This window comes from Porites lutea, chromosome 2, assembly GCF_958299795.1.
Source record: "Porites lutea chromosome 2, jaPorLute2.1, whole genome shotgun sequence".
In the NCBI taxonomy this organism is placed as follows: domain Eukaryota; kingdom Metazoa; phylum Cnidaria; class Anthozoa; order Scleractinia; family Poritidae; genus Porites; species Porites lutea.
Genome location: NC_133202.1, coordinates 25427209 through 25447811, shown reverse-complemented (window position 1 = coordinate 25447811; position 20603 = coordinate 25427209). Strand labels below are relative to the sequence as shown.

Sequence of the window (20603 nt, the reverse complement as noted above, 5' to 3'; positions counted from 1 at the left end):
TTATTATATCAATTAAAGCCGATACCAGAAATTTCAGTGAAAAATATCAGCAAACTTTTTTACTAGACGCCATTTTCTTTGAACAGTAGGGCCCTTTTAAGCGCTAATTTCTCAAGAAATGTTTACCATCAATGAAATCGGAATATTTCGTATTATTGCCGAATGATATCTGTTGTTCTTTGCAAAGTTTCGCAGCCATCGCGTTAAAATCGAAAAAGTTATGACGGAAAATTTGTCACAGCAAAATGCTCTTGTATTAATTACGGAGCCACCTTAAACAAGTTCAAACTCTTCACCAGATATCACAATCATGTTGTGAGAGGGGGACAGTTAAAAACCCGAATCACATCAAGCCGGCTCTCACATGTACAACACATGGAGTCTGCTTCTTAAAACTTCCGAAAACACTGATTTTGAAGTACACAAACTTCATTGGCAGAAATGATTTCAAATTTTTACAAGATCGATATTTATTTACTTTTCACAAATACTATCAAGGATCGGCCATTCGTCCCAGCTGCGACAGTCAAATTTCACATGACTTGAAAATTTCAAACGAAAGTTATTAAGCGGCCTATTTAATGCCATTAAAAACAAGTCCTTCACAAAAACGACAAATATGAAACTTTTTTAACGATGAAATTCTTAACTATTTACATTTAAGTTGTATTCTTCACTACTGACAACTACTTGATTACTCCCTCTTTTTGCATCACCAATTTCTCGCTACTCGACACTACTGTGTAATTTTATTCTTTTGTTACAAAAAATCGACTACTATGCAAACAAACTTCATTATAGAAATTATACGCGAAACTAACAGGAAAATGCCGTAACTTTAACGTCATTTGTCTGTGAGGTACAAATAAACAAACTTGATAAAAGTAAAATTCTCCACTAAAAATACCTAATTACCATAAAAATTGATTGGTGATTGATGTCATCTCATAAGAAGATGAAGCATGATCATCCGGGTGAACGTAGTCCTCTCATTGACTCTGAAGATGACTACTGCACACGTCAGGTTTTCAAAACGTCAGTCATTATAAACAACAGTCCTATTCAGGACTACGCTCACCCAGACGATCTTGCTCCACCTAATTACAAATTGTTTTCTTTACGAAATGTGCTTACTATATGTTTATCGTACAGTATTATACCTACTTACTAAGTAATACTACGAAAATTGGAAAGTTATCCCTGCACTTATTTGCTACAAATATCAAACTACTACACTAAAACTACCTCAATGTAATACCGTGTTTTTAAGTACTAGCTCTTTACTACAAATACCTGACTTCTACCGAAACTGCATTTCTCAATACAAATTATCAAATTCCTAATTGCATTTGTCACTGCAACAAACTAAGAGCTATGTAAGCCCTCGCGTATATAGCCGCCTTTATCAGACTATTACAACCGGAATTACTTAAACCTAACTCATGTCCAGAGATTCAGCAAAAAATGTTCATTGTAAGCTGTCGCTATTTTTTCTACTATTTTTTTCAGCAGAGTGTTCTTACAAACTGCGAATTATCAATCACATTGCATACCGTTGATTTGACAGTTAAGAATTTGCATCGAATTCTTTCAGTTGATCGATTATCTCCTGCATGGTTGGTCTCGCCCTAGGCTCTCTCTGCAGGCATCGCCGTACCAGGCCACGAAACGCACTATTTGTTACAAGGACCACTTGTTCTTCACGCCTTCGGGGATCTGGAAGTTGCCGGATGCACATTTCACAAAGAAGAACACCAAAGCTGTAAACATCAACCTAACAACAATACATCATTTGAATAAGTCAATATTTTTTTCCCTGGGATGTCTGTGACATATTACGGTTAAAGTCCGGGGCAGTTGAGCACCGCAGCCCAACTGAGTCAACTGAGAGAAGTTCCATTTGGAGACACCAGAACCCACTATGCAATGGTTTAAGAGGTTGACTAAAAACTGAGAAGCGTGGAAGAGGAAAAAATTTGAGCGCGCAAGAGCTTGTAGAGGAACAAGACAGGACGGGACGGGACGAGCAAAGGGCTCTTTTTTTTTAAACCTAAGCAGGATTGACATATTTGAATAAAAAAAAAAACAGTTGGTCGTTGAAAATGCCTTAACGCTGTATAACTTTGTGAGTCCAACCCCTTCATTCTCTATTTACTAATGACAGCCGACGAAATACAAAGCACAAGAACATTATAAGCACCATAAACGCCGCCGCTTCTCCCCTAGGCCCCAATGATAACAATGGAAAGAGGAAACCACGGCCGATACGTTGCAAGAAAAGAAATTTAAACTCGGGGATGAGCAAGGGTCACAAGAGCACGCGTTTACTCTACAGAATAACTGGTCCGGACCATTCAAAAAAGTTGTACGGTACCGATAACTTTAGTAGAGAAAAACTAGAGTTTTTGCAAGGCCACAGGCACCTGAGGACTTGTGAAAACTCCGGTATTTCTTTACAAATGTTGTCGGAGCCGAAAGACTTCTATGACTGATCCGGACCAAACACTTACGCAAATATTAGCATTGCTGTACATTTGTAAATTCAACCGCCTTTAAAATTCTCGAAAATTCAATAAAACTAACCTTCACTGTCTGGTTTGATGTAAGTGCTTCAGGTGCGCTGTAAATCATAGCTCCAGGAGCCACTGTCATGGTCTGCTGTATGAAATTAGCAGTGCCGTAATCTGAAACTTTGCCTCTCCATTGGTCACCTTGTCGCCATAGCAACACATTAGCACTACTGACGTCACGATGAATAATGGATTCTGGTTTCTTCCGATGAAGGTAGTTCAGCGCAAGAGCAACATCCAGGGAAATGACGGCTATTTCCGTTTCGGAGAGTTGTCGCTGTTCCAACAGCGTCCGCAGACTTTTCTCCATCAGCTCGGTGACAAATAACGGAGTTCCCTCATCTTTCGTGGCGCCGATAAACTGTAGCAAGTGAGGATGGCGGCACTCTGATGCAATATTCATTTCTCTCTCAAAAAGATGTATGTTATGAGGGGAGAGAATCAGATCATAAATTTGCTTCACTGCTACAGTACAGCCACAATACGTTCCCTCACTGACACTTCCCCATCCTCCCCTCCCTAGGCATTTCTCTGTGATTTGGATTTCGTCGCGGGAAATAACCCAGTCTCGTGTCTCCTGGCTGCGGAATTGATTTATTGTTAGCTGAGCTGTTGAAAGACTTAACTGTAGTTCAGAAACTTGTCCTCGGCAATTTCTCAACTGCTGTCTTGTCTCCCTCAATTGTCTCTGTGAATTTTCTTCACGTCCCTGTTCCTGTTCTTGAACCTCTCTGAGTTGCCGCTGCAAATTTTGTTCACGTTGCCGCGACTCCCTAAGCTGCCTTTGAGCACTCTGTTCCCGTTCCTGAAGTTCTCTGAACTGTCTTTGCAAATTCTCCTCGCGTTGCTGCGCATCTCTTAACTGCCTCTGGAAATTTTCTTCACGTTGCTGAAAATCCCTCAACTGTCCGGTTTCCAATTCAGAGGTTCGCCTTGTCGAGTTTGCTTCGCGTAGATCTTGCATTTTTTCTGAAAGGATAATTCAAAAACGATACAAAGCAATCAAAATCACTTGGGTACCATGGGCAAACAGACTACGTTTTACCAGGAGCATATGGTTTCACCGAAGAAAAAAACCTTGACTTAACAGAAAATGCACTGCATTTCTTCTCTTGAAACTGAGTGACAACTGTGCATAAACGAAATGTTGATGAATGAAATGAAGTTTAGAATGGTTTCTTTCGCCCAATTGTCACTTAACATTGCTTGTTTGTAAAACGTCTTCAGCTTGCGAAGTTGAGTTACAACCCTATAGCAGCTGATTTTTGTCCCCCCTCCACCCCTCCTTCCCCCCAACCGCCTTTTTTGATTATTATTTTATTATTTTCCAGTGTTAGACAATTCGTTACTCGAGAAGGTGTGGAGAGACGAAGATTATGGCGCCAATTAACGCGAAATTTGAAACATCTGGCCCCGGTTGTTCAAATGTTGGATAGCGCTATCCACCGGGTAAATCACTATCCGATGGATAAGTATTGGGGAAACTAATTACACTATCCACTGGATAGAGATTTACCCGGTGGATAGCGCTATCCACCGGGTAAATCACTATCCAATGGATAAGTATTGGGGAAACTAATTACACTATCCACTGGATAGAGATTTATCCGGTGGATAGCGCTATCTACCGGGTAAATCACTTTCCAATGGATAAGTATTGGGGAAACTAATTACACTATCTACTGGATAGAGATTTACTCGGTGGATAGCGCTATCCACCGGGTAAATCAGTTTCCAATGGATAAGTATTGGGGAAACTAATTACACTATCCACTGGATAGAGATTTACTCGGTGGATAGCGCTATCCACCGGGTAAATCAGTTTCCAATGGATAAGTATTGGGGAAACTAATTACACTATCCACTGGATAGAGATTTACTCGGTGGATAGCGCTATCCACCGGGTAAATCACTATCAAATGGGTAAGTATTGGGGAAACTAATTACACTATCCACTGGATAGAGATTTATCCGGTGGATAGCGCTATCCAGCCTTTGAACAACCGAGGCCTGAAGAAAAATGTAACATAATTACATGAACTCGTAATGTAAAAACCTTTAATGCAGAATGCAAAAACGTTTTAACGCAAAATGTAACAAGTTTTGAACGCAAATTGTAACAACGTGTTATTAAACTGGAGATGTGACAATGTAAAATATAAAAACTAAATTCTTCAGCTACACGTATAAAAAAAAGTCAAAGCAAAAACTTAGTCACTTCTATACCGATAAAAGTTACATGCACTGAAAAGTGGCTAAGAGAAACTTTTTATGTTGCATTCCTTATTGCAAGGCACATAAGAGGTGTCTAAAAAACAAGACATTTATGTCCTTTTACACAGACTGAAAGAAAAACGAATCGTGAATATATATCCTATCCTGCGGTGAAGGAGGACATTTCACTTTAGGGGAGGGGTAGGTGGGCAGTTTCCCAGAGACGTATAATGATCCGATAAATCTTAGTCAAAACTTAGTAATCCGGGACTATATACCGGCTGTGTTTTGACCAGAATCTAAAGCCATGAAATGTCACGTTAACTATAAGCACAAGCATGTAGGAACCAGCATGATATACCGTATAAAAAAGCCGCAGTGTTTCTTAATTTTTAAGATAGAATTGTAATAGTCTGAATGGTGTAGACTAGCCCTAGCCACAAGTTGCTCTGGCAACTTTTGGGCACCTTTTGGAGCAACGTTTAGTTTTTGGGGCAACTTGATTAAATTTTAAGCAACATAAGGCAATTAAACAGTCCTATGATACTGTTGAAGCCTTGTTATATATCCTTATATTAAAAAAGAACATTTCAGTTCTTTAATGTTATAATTATAGATATCATTTAACAACGTGAAAATCGAAATTTGTGCCCCATGCCCCACCCCTCAGCCACCTAACACCCACCCCTGCTTCTCAGTTAAACTACCCGCGGTTTGGGGTCAGCCGTTCGTGCCTTTTTCATAATGATGGCAAACATTGAATCTTCAGTTAGTTTAGAGGAAGAAAATTCTAACTCTCTAACTCTGACTACTATCAGCGAAGCCAAAAAGCTTGAAGCAAATCTAAGTAAGCCTGAAAACGCTGCAATAGCTAGAAAACCACAGAGAACAAAGATATTGATCTCATGAAGGAATTTCGACTCACAGCGTTCTTTTTCACACGATACTGACTGATTTATGCGACCAATACGAATTTTTTTCCTTTATTGTAACTATTTGGCGATATATAATTGTCATGAACTATTTCTCGGCAATCACGTGTAAAGTAAAAATCACTTAATTAAGTACTCTTATTGCGCAGGCAAACAAAAGACATTCCACAGTTGTACATTTGAATGTCACCTGTAGCAGTTGTGTTTACAAACAGGGCAAAGAAGGAAGTAGTTTTGAATTGCATTATTGTAATTAACTAGGGGCGTTTGTCTTAAAAACGCGAAACTGGCTGTCACTCATGTCATTTTGATTTTACTTAAGGAGCAACTTTATGTTACATTCAAGCAACTTCAAGCTACTTTTTCGACATTTTGGAGTAACTTGTGGTTAGGGCCAGTGTAGACTACCAATTGTACCGAGTTTTTTTGTAATCCTCGAATAAACGCCGCATTCCTCTGGTTGTGTGCGGCGATTATTCGAGAACAGCGTTAATTGAACGTTTATTCCAGGGCAGCGTTTACATGTAATCGACTAAACACGGTAAGCCTATTGAAAGAACAGGTATAGAAGGAGTAAAAAAATAGTTTTTCTTAGACCCATCTCGTTTGGTAATTTTAATCGCTCGATTATTTACCCTTCCGAAAGTGTGCAAAGAAATATTCAAAGATTTTTCAATTCAATAAAGCGCAATTTAATTTTTGCATCGAACACCTTGATATGGCGGGTCTCGTAACAATCCTTAAAAAGAAGGCTTACACGCTCACGCTTGACAGGTTTTCCTTTTCTTAACAGCTTTATTTGTTGCATTTTGCTTTGTAACATTTCGCGCAAAAGAAGTTATTACGTTTTGCGCTAAAAAGTTGTTACACTTTGCGTTATGTAATTCCTACATTTTGTTCAGAAAGCTGTTTTAAAATGCTTAATGTCATTACATTTTGCGTTAATTCTATCAATTATAATATTTTGCGGCGTAACAGAAACGGAGAGGCCGAACGTAGACCAAATTTAAAAGCGTTCAGAACGCGATTTTGTTTAACACCGTTTATATGAAACTCTTTTATAACTGGCTCATCATTGTGTCTGAAAATTTCACTTAAAACTTTTAATAATTACAGCCCCGTTACCCTTACACATAAACAGAGGTTTAACCACATGTCTTTAAATTCAAAAACAAAACCTACAGACTATTTAACTTCTCACACCAACAGCTTGGGCTGCCTGTATCATTGCCTGACTACCTGTACAGGTTTAACCAATACGCCTTCAAATTCAAAAACCAAAACCAAAACTAACTAGTCACACCATAACCTTGGGCTGCCTGTATCCACACATATGTACGGGTTTTATCATAATTCAAAAACCAAAACCTAACTAACTACTGACACCATAAGCTTGGGCTGCCTGTATCATTGTCTGACTGCACCTGTAGGGCTTTATAACAACCAAACTAACTACTGAACTCTCGCCATAAGCTTGATCTGCCTGTATCTATACACTACATCACGTACAGCTAGAGGTTCAACCATGTGCCTCTGTTGCACAACCAAAATCAAAAAAAGTATTGGAAATTACATTTCATACTCTTAGTCTTACCTTTGATAGAGGCGGGCATCTTTTCGATAAAAAGCTGAAGCTCATTTGGATCAGCATCTTTCAGTTGAACAGTATGTCCTTTAGTACCCAAAAATTGTTCTAGTTCGCTAATTGTAACTGTATCCTTGGTGACCTTCATTGTACATTCAGGAATGATAAAAAACTGAAACAGTATGGAAAGACAATGATATAAATTAAGTTTTACAGTCAAACTTGTATAAAGCGGTCATCCTTGGGAATGGCTTACTCACCGCTTAATACTGGTTGACGGGTTTGCAAACCTAAGAGTTAGTCATGGAAATGAAGATGGTGATAGAGTGAAATATCTATCCCACAACAAATTGACCTCAAACTGTTAGTAGCCTTCTTGTGCCAAAATCAAGGAAGTAAAAGCAGACTTGTCAAGTCTCACGACTTTGTCATGAGTCTCACGATTTTAGGACCTGTCTCACACTCTCACGAGTTGGCCACTGATTTCTCACGCTTTCTCGAAAAGGCCAACTCCAAACAATTTTGGAGCTGTAGGGTCGTTTCTAAGTTAGGTATCAATAGACAGCCAGCTCAACTCAAAGAAAACGGTAACAGAATGTAATCAAACGCGACTATTTTTTTAGCCTACCGCGCAACTTGCCGCTGCCACCAAATGTGGAGACTTACTGTTTCTTTTGTTTCAAGATGGCGCCGACTAAACATACAAATTACAAAAACTAAATCGTAAAATTGACCGTGATGTTTACTGTTCCAACTTTAAAGTGATATGGTGATTTCCAAAACCCATAATCTCCACTGAACGTCCTTCCACTAGGACATTTGGGACACCTCACGACTTTTTAGCCATTTCTCACTACTTTTCCCAGCTCTAGGTTCAGAATCTCACTTTTTTTTTGCCTTTCGCAGCTTGGTAAGTCTGTAAAAGATCACTAAACGCCCTACGCAGCGTATCTTTTTGCACTGGTATTGCACATCTTGTCTAAGGGACAGTTTAATGAAGGGAAAGACAATAACAAATTACTCATTGGGACCTCGAAAACAGGTGACCACGTCTGCTCAAACGAAGTAACTGCTAAATACAGATCAGTTTTTACAATAATCAAGGGAAGCTATTTCCAGAACTTTGGTGACCGCTTAATACAGGTTTGACTGGGTTAATTATAGAGGCAGTTACAGTAAACATCCGCTAATAAGAACCTTTGGATTAAGCACCTCTTGGCAGACAATTGCCACTAAATACCCAGAAATACAAGAACCTGTTTAGCCAAGCAAAATCAAGCAGGTTCTTATATGTGGGTTACAGTTAAATTATGACAAACAATTTCACAAAGGAGTGTAACTTTGACTTGTAAATTTAAATACAACAAAAACATTCTGTACTATAAAACTATATATAAAATCGGTAATCAGTTTTGTTAGGGTAATAATAACACAATTGTGAATAAAATATTATATAATAAAAAGCTTATTTATTTTTCTGGTTATCGACAATCTATTATTTCCTTCATAAAAATTAACAACCTACTTAGCCTAAATTGCCAATAAGGTACCCCAAATTACAAGAACTTATTTATTTGCTAGACTTCAGAAAAGAAGATTCTCATTTCTGCTGCGGGTGTTAACTGTACCGCAAAATAACAACTGAATACAACTACACCGTCCATTTAACCAAGATTTCACTAGTACCACAATGATATGAAACATCTATTCAGGGGACACCCTCGGGACCAAAGCAAGTGTCCCTTGAATAGAGGTTTCCCCAGCTGATTAGAGGTTGGGCTGGGGTTTGTTAATAATTAACCAACAAAGACAGCATAAAGAAATCATCATTAGGGACTTTAAGATTCCACAAGGGCGACGACAAAAAAAACATCAAAAAGGCAGTAGGCTGAAATGAATAGGCAAAGCAACAACTCTGGATGTGCATCATGCTTTTTGTACAATTTTTTACCATCGCTGCATGACGACGACAGGGAAATGCCAAATTTTACGTCTTATGGAGGACCTAAAGAAGCGACGACTAAATTATCTTTCTCTTCCTCAGGGGCGTAGCTAGGGTGTGGTCCTGGGGTGCCAGTGACACCCCCTTTGAGAGATAATTGTTTTATGTCCCTATAATTCAGGTGGCCAAAACGCGCGAATCTGAAGAATCAACATGCGATAATTATTTTCCAGTGCTAGATTTGTTACTTACTCCATTTGCAGGACCGACCATCTGTAATGGACCATGCTCTTGTTCGTAACTAAAAGAGAGTAATTTATGCTACAGGTAGGTAGAACTTAATTAATCTATGGAGCTATTTTGTAGGCTCGTCCCTCCCCCCACCGCTCACTGCTCCGCTCAAAAAAAAAAATGTCACTTTAGTAAAACACGGCCTGGATATCGACATGCCAAACTGGTAAGTACTCTGGGTTTGACACAGTGTCAACCCCCCCCCCCCCCCCGCCCCCCCTTCAAAAATCCTAGCTACGCTCCTGTTCCTGAACTTAACTTAAATATGATTCTTAGGAATTTGGCTCAAAAACTCAAAAAGGCTTCGCTTACATTTGACAAAGCAAATGAGTTGGAGAAATGAGTTGGAGTAATCGCGATAGAGACTGCAAGAATGGAAATTTACTTTTTAAGCGACGTTTTCGTGGCCGTCACCGTCGTGGTATCTTTAACTCCCTATTATTTTATCTATTTTGTTTTTAATTTCTATTTTTATATAATTTAATTTACTTTTTTAATAGGTAACAACTGTACAGAAATGGTAACATTATACTGAATAAACTTGTTGTGGTTATTGCTATAATTATATGTTGAATTCACTCAAGTGCATTTCATTGATTTATGTGAGATAGTTCAGTTTGTGAAAGCTTCCATTTTTTTATTAGTGTGCACTTAAAGATATCAGCCCTCTTTGAGGTCAGTGACTTTTTGAGTGCTGAGGTGTTCCCTGCGGTAATTAATGGACATTAAAAGAGACCCAGGTTTCTGGACCCAGAAAAAGACTCCCTTTCCTCTGAGTAGAGGTCACTTGTCCCTTCAATAGAGGTAATAGATACAAAGATTATGTGCACATTTTCGGACCAAATTTAGTGTCCCCTGAATGAAGGTATCCCAAAAGAGGATGATCAATTACACTATTTGCTCAATTAAACCAACATGGATGAGGTTGTTAGCATATAATATATACTGCATGGGGTAATGGCTCAACATAATTTGGATTCTTTTTTAAGTCCAACATACAATTTTTTGAAACCTACTAAATTTTTCTAAGTTTATATAATATCAGAGTGCAATGAACACACTTGGGCCGGCGGCAGTTTGAGATTTAAAGAGATATCTTGTTTTTGACAGGCAACTACTGTAACAACTGTCCTCGTGAACATGACTTGTGATTGGCTGATTGTCATTGGGTGTAGCACTCTGGTTGAGTTTATTGCACTTAACAACAATACTGTACTATAAACAAGCTAGCCAGCACTGCAGGCAATTTCAACCTTCTTTAAACCAACTATGTCTATACTATACACGATATGTTGGCCAACTGCACCGCAGGCTATAAACAATTAAGCCAGATGATATAAAAAGCAGGACTATATGTCACCTCTAGTTCACCACTTCCCCTAGCTACTTGCTATAAACACACGAATATGATCAAAGAAAGTCCTTTGCAATTTCTTCTGACTCTAAATCTTATAAATGTAAGTTCCTCTATAAGCATGTTTAAACAATGAAACTCTTTTTTTTGAAAAATAAAGTTAAAGTCAAAGTATATAAGTATCCCAAAAGGTGTCCCCTATTCCGGTACTAACCCCACCTAACAGGGCTTAGCTTCACCGAACAAACAGGGCAAGGCAACTATGAGAATGATATGAACCAAAACCAAAATTAAAGTACCCATAAATGAAATAGCAAAAATAACATAGGCTGCTGACTCTGGGGACCTCAAAAAATAATATTTCAGATCCCAATAACTAAAAGAGTTGATTTTCATACTCCAGGTACTGTATAGTGAAAAGGTATACACATGACCTACAATCATACCCAAATTTTGAAAAAAGAGAAATCACAAAGTCATACAGTGGCTTAGAAAGAGATGATAGCAAGCCAAGAAGAGGAAGTTTCTTGAAGTACTTTTGAAGAAGCAGTATACATGCAGTTTGTTTTTGTAACTGCTATTTCAATTTCAACCTCAGAAACCCAAGGAAAGCTTACACAGTATCAGAACCACATGAAGAAAAACAATCAAAAAATCTTACTTCCTGTGGACCAGCCTTAATGGCAGATTTAGATCTGGGAAAACAGCATGGAAAGGTAATTCAACGAAGAGCAGGAGGAAACAATAAACTATTAGAAAAAGGGATGGAAACACCATCATCACTTGTCATCGATCTACTGACAAGCATAAGCAACTGTTATTACTGAAGGGAAATACACAAAGAAGGCTGTCAGTCAAGTCCCTGACAACAAAAATTATTAGTTCCTTCCCATGTACCTCAACCTAGATCTCTCCATCTGGTCCATCTCCAAAAACCTGATCACAAGTTATTAATTTTTTCTGTCTTCTCTGGGACACTGGGTTAGTCGGGTTTAACTGGAATCTTTTGCATAATTTATTCCATTTTGATAATGGCATGCAATACATACACAGGGTGCAAAGAAAATCATTTTTACAGCTTGCCATTCGAGCAAGCTAGCTGAAGCTAGCATTTACTAGCCCAGACGTCATTTTAACTGTGGCCCCAAGGTTAAAAACAGAATTCGCTAGTGCGATAGCAAAATCCACTAGCCCCAGCCTATCGGACACTACTTTCTTTGCACGCTGCATACATGTACATTTTTCGTAAGCAGTGAACATTGACCACCAAGAGGATTAGTACAGTGAAGTTTACATTTTGTATTATATGCCGTACGCTGGAATTGGTTTTTGGTCTCTAAATAAGTTATCAAAAATGAACAAATCTCTCATCAACTCATCTTACCAGCATCTGCCAGGGGTGGATGCAGAAAATTCAGAAAAGGGTGGCTGGGATACTTGCCCACTTGCCAGCTATATAGAAACGTTTTATTGTTCTGAGAATTCTATAAAAATAATACAAAACAATTTCAAGGAAAAAAGGCCCCATTTGGCCCACCCCTAAATCTGCCCTTACTGTTGCTTTGTCACGGCTCCTTTGTTACTGAGAAGAAGCTGATAGGTGCCTCAATCACTGTGAGGTGAAAATTAAAACTCATTGCCCTTTGAGCAAACTGTTGCTGAAGTTTAGTAGCCTGCACAGTTAAGCATTCATGTTGGTCAACCAACCCCAGTCCCCTTTTCTGTAGCATTTCAGATTACTCTTTATCTTGGCAAATGCTGCTTACTCACTGGACACCCCATGAGTTGCCTCACTTGAGCCCTGGGCTATCAGATATACAGGGTGTTCCAAAAGTTTGTTCCTCTAATTTCATGCGCTATAACTTTTGATCAAAACTTCATTTTTACATGAAATTTCTAAAATATGTTTCTTACTCTATCGTCAGTACTTGTGTTCAGAAGTTCAGTTGCCGGCATCCCCCCTTTGTTTTTTATCACACCCTGTAGCCGTTTTGGCATTAAGTGAGATAAGCCATGTAGCATGTAGAGCCCTAGATGATTCATTTTGAGCTTTTTTATCACCTAGTATGCAGGAGTCACTTCAACCCCCAAACAATATAATTTTGTAGGTAAGGCAGCTGAAGCAATATCTTTTTGGGCATGGATCCAAGAAAAGATGATCATTCCGTCCCCTTTCCACAGTAAGGCTTTTGTTCTTCTTCACAAATTTGAGACGAGCTGAACGTTGCTTGGCGGAATTGGCCCTGGCCGGGAGTAAAGGTTTTTTGCCATCTCAGGGGTCTCCAAACTTTGCTTTTCGTGAACCTACTCCAGACTTAACTTGCTAACTGTTGTAAGATCTACCTCGCTTGGTTTTCTGTTTTGTACATGGCCTTGTTTAAAACTACTTTAGCAGTTTTATTCAGGACTTTCGGTCTTCCCTCTCGTTTCTTGTCTGTAAAACCTTCATTTCTCTATGACCATCTTACCTCCCAACATTCGGATTTTTCCATTTTTTTTATTGAATTTCGTTAACTGAAAAGCCAGTAGATAGAAATAATACATACTTCTGCTCGCACGTGGCTGAGTGTTTTTTTTGTTGAGAGGGTTTATCTTTCAGGATATTCACACAAAACAAGTTAGGAGTTCGAGCATTTCGGGCTACAAAATGTAAAAAATATATGGCAGGAAAATTTACTCGCGCAGCGCACCTTTGGCGTGAAATTACACAAATCGAATTTCGAGTCAAAAGATGGCACAAGAAGTATGAAATATTAAATTAGATTGAAAGTCACAACCTTAGTTTAAATTATATGCGCTGATCAAGTGCAATCGTACTGCGTTACAGACTTATAAAGGAGAGGAAAGAACTTTTGGGACACCCGTATAGCCCTTAAGTTACATCCTGTCAATGGTGTGCCAAAATGGTGACAGATTATAGTGATGAAAAAAATTGTGAAAAATTGACTGTTTAGATGAATTTGTATACTTTAAAAAACTATGAAATCTGTAGATTCAATAACAAAAAAATATGCCACTGGCCAACTTAATCAATAAGGTTAAGTCACAGCAATTATTTAAAAACACCTATAAGAGAAACTTGAATGTTAAATATGTCTGCTACTCAGCTTTTGAAACATCATGTACAATTCTTTCTCACTGTCTAAACTTGTTGTAAATCTTTATACCATAAATTTTCATCAATTGGTCTATTAAAATCTCATTCTAGAAAAATCACATAAATTGACAAGACTAGACTTTTATGGATGGATTATGTATGCTGTACCCTCTTAAATGCAAATTCCTGACTCTCTTTAAATGGTAAAAAAAGAAAATAACATTATTAAAAATATTTTCAGCAATATGTTCAAGATGCAATAATGATTCAAGCGGAAAATAATAACATTAGCCTCACTGAGTTTTCAAATTTCACCGGACTTTTTATGGAGGACGTAAACACACGTTATGGAGGACGTTATAAACACACCACAAATGGATTTCCTTTTCTCCTACTAAACTACAGTCAAACCTCTCAGTACGGACACTTCTCTAATACAGACACCTCTATATATTACGGACAGTTTCCAATGTCCGGTGACAAAATTCTCATGGATTTTCTTTAACAAAGAACCTCTATAATACGGACTCTCTCTAATACGGACAATGGGCACTAAATCTTGGCTCGAGAGAGTAAATTCATATAAACTTAACCTCTTTACTATGGACACTGTAGTGATCGGGTGAATACCGGATCCCGATCAGGTGAAGTTGCACAGGGTATAAATCCCATCTAGTCTGGCTGATGAGCTAGGCAAGGTGACTTCTAAAGTCCAGTCGCCATATACCAAACAATTAATTTGCAAAAGGTGTGCAGAGGAAAATAACCAACTTTTTGAAGGCTTCAATAACTACAGATAGCATAGAAGATCTTTTGTGTTACATTTTGTACTCCAGTTACTGTTAATACTGCCTTGCAAAATAGCGGAAGACACTTTCAGAATTGTGCAAATACGTTACAACTTTTTACATGCAGCATTGCGCTGTAGCTCGTTTCGTCTTAAAACAGTGATCATGATTTGTCTACGACTGTACGTATGTAGGTGATATGTACAATTTTGTATGCTACTGAAAGACAGTGTCTTTGTACTGTGAATTAATAAACTTAAATGCAGTTTAAAGACGAGTGTAAGCCTGGTTCTAGCTACTGAACACTTAAAACAGTAAGTGGAGTCATAAAAGTGATGTCATCATAGTGATAGTTATACGGACACCTCTCTAATACAGCTGTACGGACACTTCGCTCTGTCCTTTCAGTGTCCGTATTAGAGAGGTTCGACTGTAGTGGGTTCGATTCCAAGAAATCAATTTCAGGGAACTTAACCTACTTTCTGACATTTAAAGCAACTGAGTTGAAATAATAAATTTTATAATTGCAAAAAAAGTTTAAAAAATGCAAAGACTTCTTAATACTACATGTATACTACTTTTACCACAAAAACATACTAAAAACAAGGGTTATTTGTTGCCTGACTCACAATTTACAGTTGACTGTGATTTGAGTAAACTGTAATGTGTAGTTCCAGAAAACATCCATAATACCCCCCCCCCCCCACCCCTACGGAAGGCACTATTACTTTAGACCACCCTCACCCCTATAATTTCCATTCCATTCAAGCAGTATAACCCTTTGATACATCAGCAGTTAATAGAGTCAAGATTCAAGCTGTGATACATATATATGCTATCACTAAAGGGCCACGAGGTAAATCCACACAGTTGTTTCAAGCTGTTGGGCAACACAACATGAGACTAAATGGCAAGCTCCTGAGAGAAGAGAGACCCGATATATTAATATGGTCCAGCAACTGTTAGAGAGGCCCAAATAGCAGTGTCTGTTCGTTCTTGGCTGACTATGCTTTAACACAGCAGCATTTCGTGAATGCTGGAACAGAGTGTGAGCAACAGGCTGCCATCTTCAAAACAGAATGGAAGACCGATCTAGTGGCAAGAAGAGTTTTAAGATGACGAAAGTCTGAAGAAAGTGCCATATTTCAGTGGTCAAATAAGTTTTCCTCGTGTTTTCCCATTGAATGCTTTTCAAACCATCCACAAAAATGTCGGGATATTCTTAACACAACAACCCTTCATTTTTTTATTCACTTTTTATTTCTTAGAAATCACGTGATTTTGCATACCTTTGTGATTTCATTACCATGTTTCGATACACTGTAATGCAAGTCCTCCTTGCATGATCAACATGAAAATATTTTCCCACGTGTCAAATTTGATATAAACTTCAAAAGAGAAAAAATTAACATAATTGAGGTTCCTTGGCTTGTTTCATTTTTGTATAATATATATTATACAAAAATGAAACAAGCCAAGGAACCTCAATTATATTAATTTTTATATTACATCAATCCAGAACAGTTTTGTCCAGTGTACTAATGAGTCAGTAGAGCATCTATGAAAGAACCAGTAAACAATAAACAATTACCTCCTTTCAGTTAAAAACAAGTTAGATGAAGGCTGATAGAACATGACCATAACACAGAGAATACCACAATTATATTGTGAAATATAAAGCAATGAGCTGGATGACCGGCATTATTCATGAGCCGATGATATTCGACATATTACATACATGTAGACTACATCATACAGGTAAGCTGTGAAAAAAGCATTCAGCTATATTAAACTGTTATAAATGTAAGATTATCAATAAAAACAATAATTCTTGTTTCAAAGTCCCTGGAAAAAAAGACCTTGAGAATCTGTCCCCACCCCCTTGGAAATTGCCTCCTCTTGGACCCCCTTCCCATTGGAATTTCTGATGCCCTCCGTGGGGGAAAGTATAAACTGCATCCTGGTGTGGAGGATAACAGTTTCCATTTTCTCATAAACCTATGCGGGTATGCATGTAATATAGCTCCTGGAGTCCCTGCAAGTTTTTCCTTAAATTTTTTAAACAGTTTATTGTTGTTAAATGTACATGTATTTTCTGCTGACACTAAACATGAAAGGCATTTTAAAATAACCTCAGTGAATTGGTAATGAACAAATGTAAACACAGCACTGGTTTACTCATTAAAAGTTCTTACATGAATCAAGTGAACTGACACTCACTTCATTTCCTCATGAACCTATTGTTGTGGTGCATAAAGCTACCATGGTGGCCAATCATTTACATAAAACTGGTATTAAATGAGGTACAGTAACACCAGCAAATAAGAACCTACTTTTTTTAAAGTCTGGCAAAATAGGTTCTTGTATTTTGGGGTACTTAATGGCAATTTAGGCTATGTAGGTTCTTAATTAGGTTCTTAGTTTTTACGTATGAAGGAGATAGATTGTTGATTTAAAATCACAAAAATAAATTAACTTTTTAAAGTTATTCATAATAACGAATTGTACTATGTCCCTACCAAAACTGATGACCAAATTTCTTCTTAGTCTCAATTGCAGATTCAGAATCTGTAGGCCATGTTTTGTTCCTTGTAAATAGTCCACAAAAGAGAAGACATGGTCCCTGCAGGGTTGAACATAGCGGAGACCATGGAAACTGGCGATATAAAGAATTGCGGCATGACTCAGGAGCTCACCACGAATGTTTTGTGAAGAAAGCTTTATAGGAAAGGTTAATGCAAAAGACTTAGAGCTTTTCTGGAATAGGTTGGTCCACGAATTCTATTGCTTAAAAGTGCTGATTACTTTGGAACAAGTGGTCAAGAAAAAGAAGAATCTTAATGAGCAAAACTTCGATCAATGCGGCAGATGGTGTGGCTAACTGGTCAGATGTTGTAAACTTTCATTGTTTCATTTTCAGCCATGACCGAAATGACATGCCATGTTCATCACTTTTTTTGCTCTCTGGCAATGGTGTAATTTCTCTCATACTCGAATCTATAGACCCTTAATTTTTGTGTATTTATACACATGTACTCAATCAATTCAGAAACAAATTGTCAAATACCATATATAAAATAAAATATCTTGAAGAATACTTGACTGTCGATAAACTAGGAAGTCAAAAAATTGTCACAAGGAAATCCTGCTTTATGTAGATGTAATTGCCTCCTCATTTCTTAAGCAAGCGAGACTTATGAATATACTTAAAAAATAACTCATAGGTACCCCCCTTTTTACAACTGATAGTTACCCCCCTTTTTTAAATTGTTTATCATAATTTAACCTTAACTTGCGATGATGATCTTCCTTGGCTTAACTTCCTTCACAATACCATGTTTGAATCCCGCAGTCGCAAGGATGTATGTGAGCATTTTTTATTGGCCAGTTTGTTACACAGTATAATGTGATTAGCCTGATTTGAATTTAGCATTGACAGGCCAAACACGACTAATATATATATGATATAGCTTGCGAGAAGGGAGATTGAGGTTTTGATAGTGCAATAACGTGATCAAAGAGTCAGCTTGAACAAAAGTGGTGTTTCTTGCTCTCTTTTTGCGTAATTTATGCAGTGCATGGAGTATTCTACACTGAGCAAATTTTATTTTACCACTTTAAGTGTCGCATTTAGAGGTCGAGGAAGCTAGTCTGTTCCATGCATATTGAGCAATTAGTTCCTATGGTTTAGGTTTCTGCAGATGTTTTCTGACACTGGATTTGATCACAAATGCAGTTTACCACCAAATGATTTTCTTTTACCTCTTTTTAATACGGTGGCCCACAGGGGACATGCAGTAAATAAAAAAGTTTCTGCAAAAACAAATAAACTTGCTGCAAATAAAAAGTAGTTGCTGCAAATAAAAAATAATCGCAGCCAATACAAAAAATATTTGCTGCAATTAAAAGCAGTTGCTGCAAATTAAGTGACAGGAAAGTATGTGCACGCACTGATGGGAAAAGGAGGACTCAGTATAGTTGTATCCAGGGCCCACTCACGAAATGCTTGGCCTAATCCTCAGTGACAGAAAACTTATTTGAGTTCAATGGAAACAATTATCTTCAAACCCATGGAGTTGCATTGGGCATAAAAACAGCAGTGTCCTTTGCAAATATCTACAAGGCAGAGACTGAAACAAACCTAATCCAACATAGAAATACCAATGAAAATGTTTCATTGATGACGTTTCCTTTCTTTGGGACTGTAACAGAAAAGACCCAACTTTTTTTTAAAGAAACTAACAAATCCCATCCCAAAAATGAAGTCCATGGCCGAAATATGAAATAACGAAATAACTTTCCTTGATATAATAGTTTTCAAAGGAGAACATCTCACAGAGAAATCCATCTTCAGTGGACATCAAATCCCACTATAAGCCGACTAAAACCTTTCAATATGTACACTTTACCTCGTTCCATCTTTGGGGTTAAAAAGAAGTTTCATTAAAGACAAAGAAATAAGATTGATTAGAAAAAACTCTTCAAAAAAAAACATTTGAAGAGTGCCTTGCAAACTCAAAGCACACAAAATAATATCCTAAACCAGAACTGATATAGAAAGGTCGTTGTCAGGGGTCAACCTTGACTCCAGACACTGATAGGGGCTAAAACAAAAACAAAAAAAATAAGAGAGACTATTGCAGAAGAAGGCTTTAAAGTTTGAACTGCTCTTTCATTATTTGCTGTAAACTACAAACGATCATTGCCAACTCCCTTCTGTGAATTTTGACATGTCACTGTGCCCTTACCATCATGCACATGTAAGAATTAGGCCAATCATGAGGCGCATAACAAACGTTAACCCGCAAGAAACCTGCCTATCAGAAACGCTCACATGTCTTTGCGACTCTGCAGGATGTTAGAATGAGCTTTTGCGCATTAGTTCACAAATGGACTATACAAATGGATGAGTGTGTGGGGTGGCTGCAACATAGGCTAGGCTAAACAGGTTCTGGTATTTTTGCATGGGTATTAAAGTGGCAAATTTCTGCCAGAGGGTTCTTAATCCACAGGTTCTTATTAGAGGGTGTTTACTGTATTTAAATGTTTAATGAAGAACAAAGCATATAAAATAATAAATGGATATGTTGTAGTTAACTTTTTATCCCAGGTAATATTTCTTTTTCTTTTGTTTCAACTTCATTAGCAAACATTACCATACCCAAAAACAAAAGAAAAACAAAAAATGACATGAGGTGGAAAATTACAACAGATACATTAAGGTGACTGCATAAACACATAAATATGCTAATTTTTTAAATAAAAAAGGTTCAGTATAAAACCCTCTCACTCCTTGAGTCAATTATGGATCCATAAAATATAGTTCTTACTCTTGAGCCCTGGACGAAACCCCTTTATCAGTACTCTCACATGGTGCTATTTGTTTTCAGTATTGGACGAAATGAAATTTCGACTTCTTCGTTAATAACGTTTTGATTTTGTCAGTGCACTTTTGGAAGTGAAGAGTAAAAACATCATGATCAATAACTTTACATACCGGCATAACGCCACGTCTCCCTGTATTGGTGGCATAAAGGCAGTACTTGTTATCCCTCTCACGATACCAAAGATGAAGCTCTCCTGCCGCATCATTATCCTCACTCCCCCGTGACACGGTTCCCCGTGCCACACAAATCTGTGTAAAGTCGCCCAAACTGAGCAAGGAGGCCATTTTGTTTATTGGAAGATCACCTCGTCTCAGGCTCTTATCCTACTGAAAATCGCACCTGCCGCAAGGACTTATGGGCTGTATTTGTGCTCTGAGGAGTTGTTCATTTTCTTTCGTTTGTTTTTATTTCCCATGTGGTGGAAAGAAAACTCAGACAACATC

General features: G+C 37.9%; 1 protein-coding gene across 1 annotated transcript; it reads right to left on the bottom strand.

The window, feature by feature from the left end:
• Positions 1-439: 439 nt before the first annotated feature.
• Positions 440-20386, bottom strand: LOC140928118 (probable serine/threonine-protein kinase drkA). The gene is made up of 4 exons (XM_073377833.1): positions 20271-20386; positions 7311-7473; positions 2584-3539; positions 440-1774 (listed from the first exon to the last, which is right to left on the bottom strand). Exons 1-4 carry the CDS (start codon positions 20274-20276, stop codon positions 1568-1570), a joined length of 1332 nt encoding a protein of 443 aa, XP_073233934.1. The 5' UTR covers positions 20277-20386; the 3' UTR covers positions 440-1567.
• Between the last annotated feature and the right edge of the window lie 217 nt (positions 20387-20603).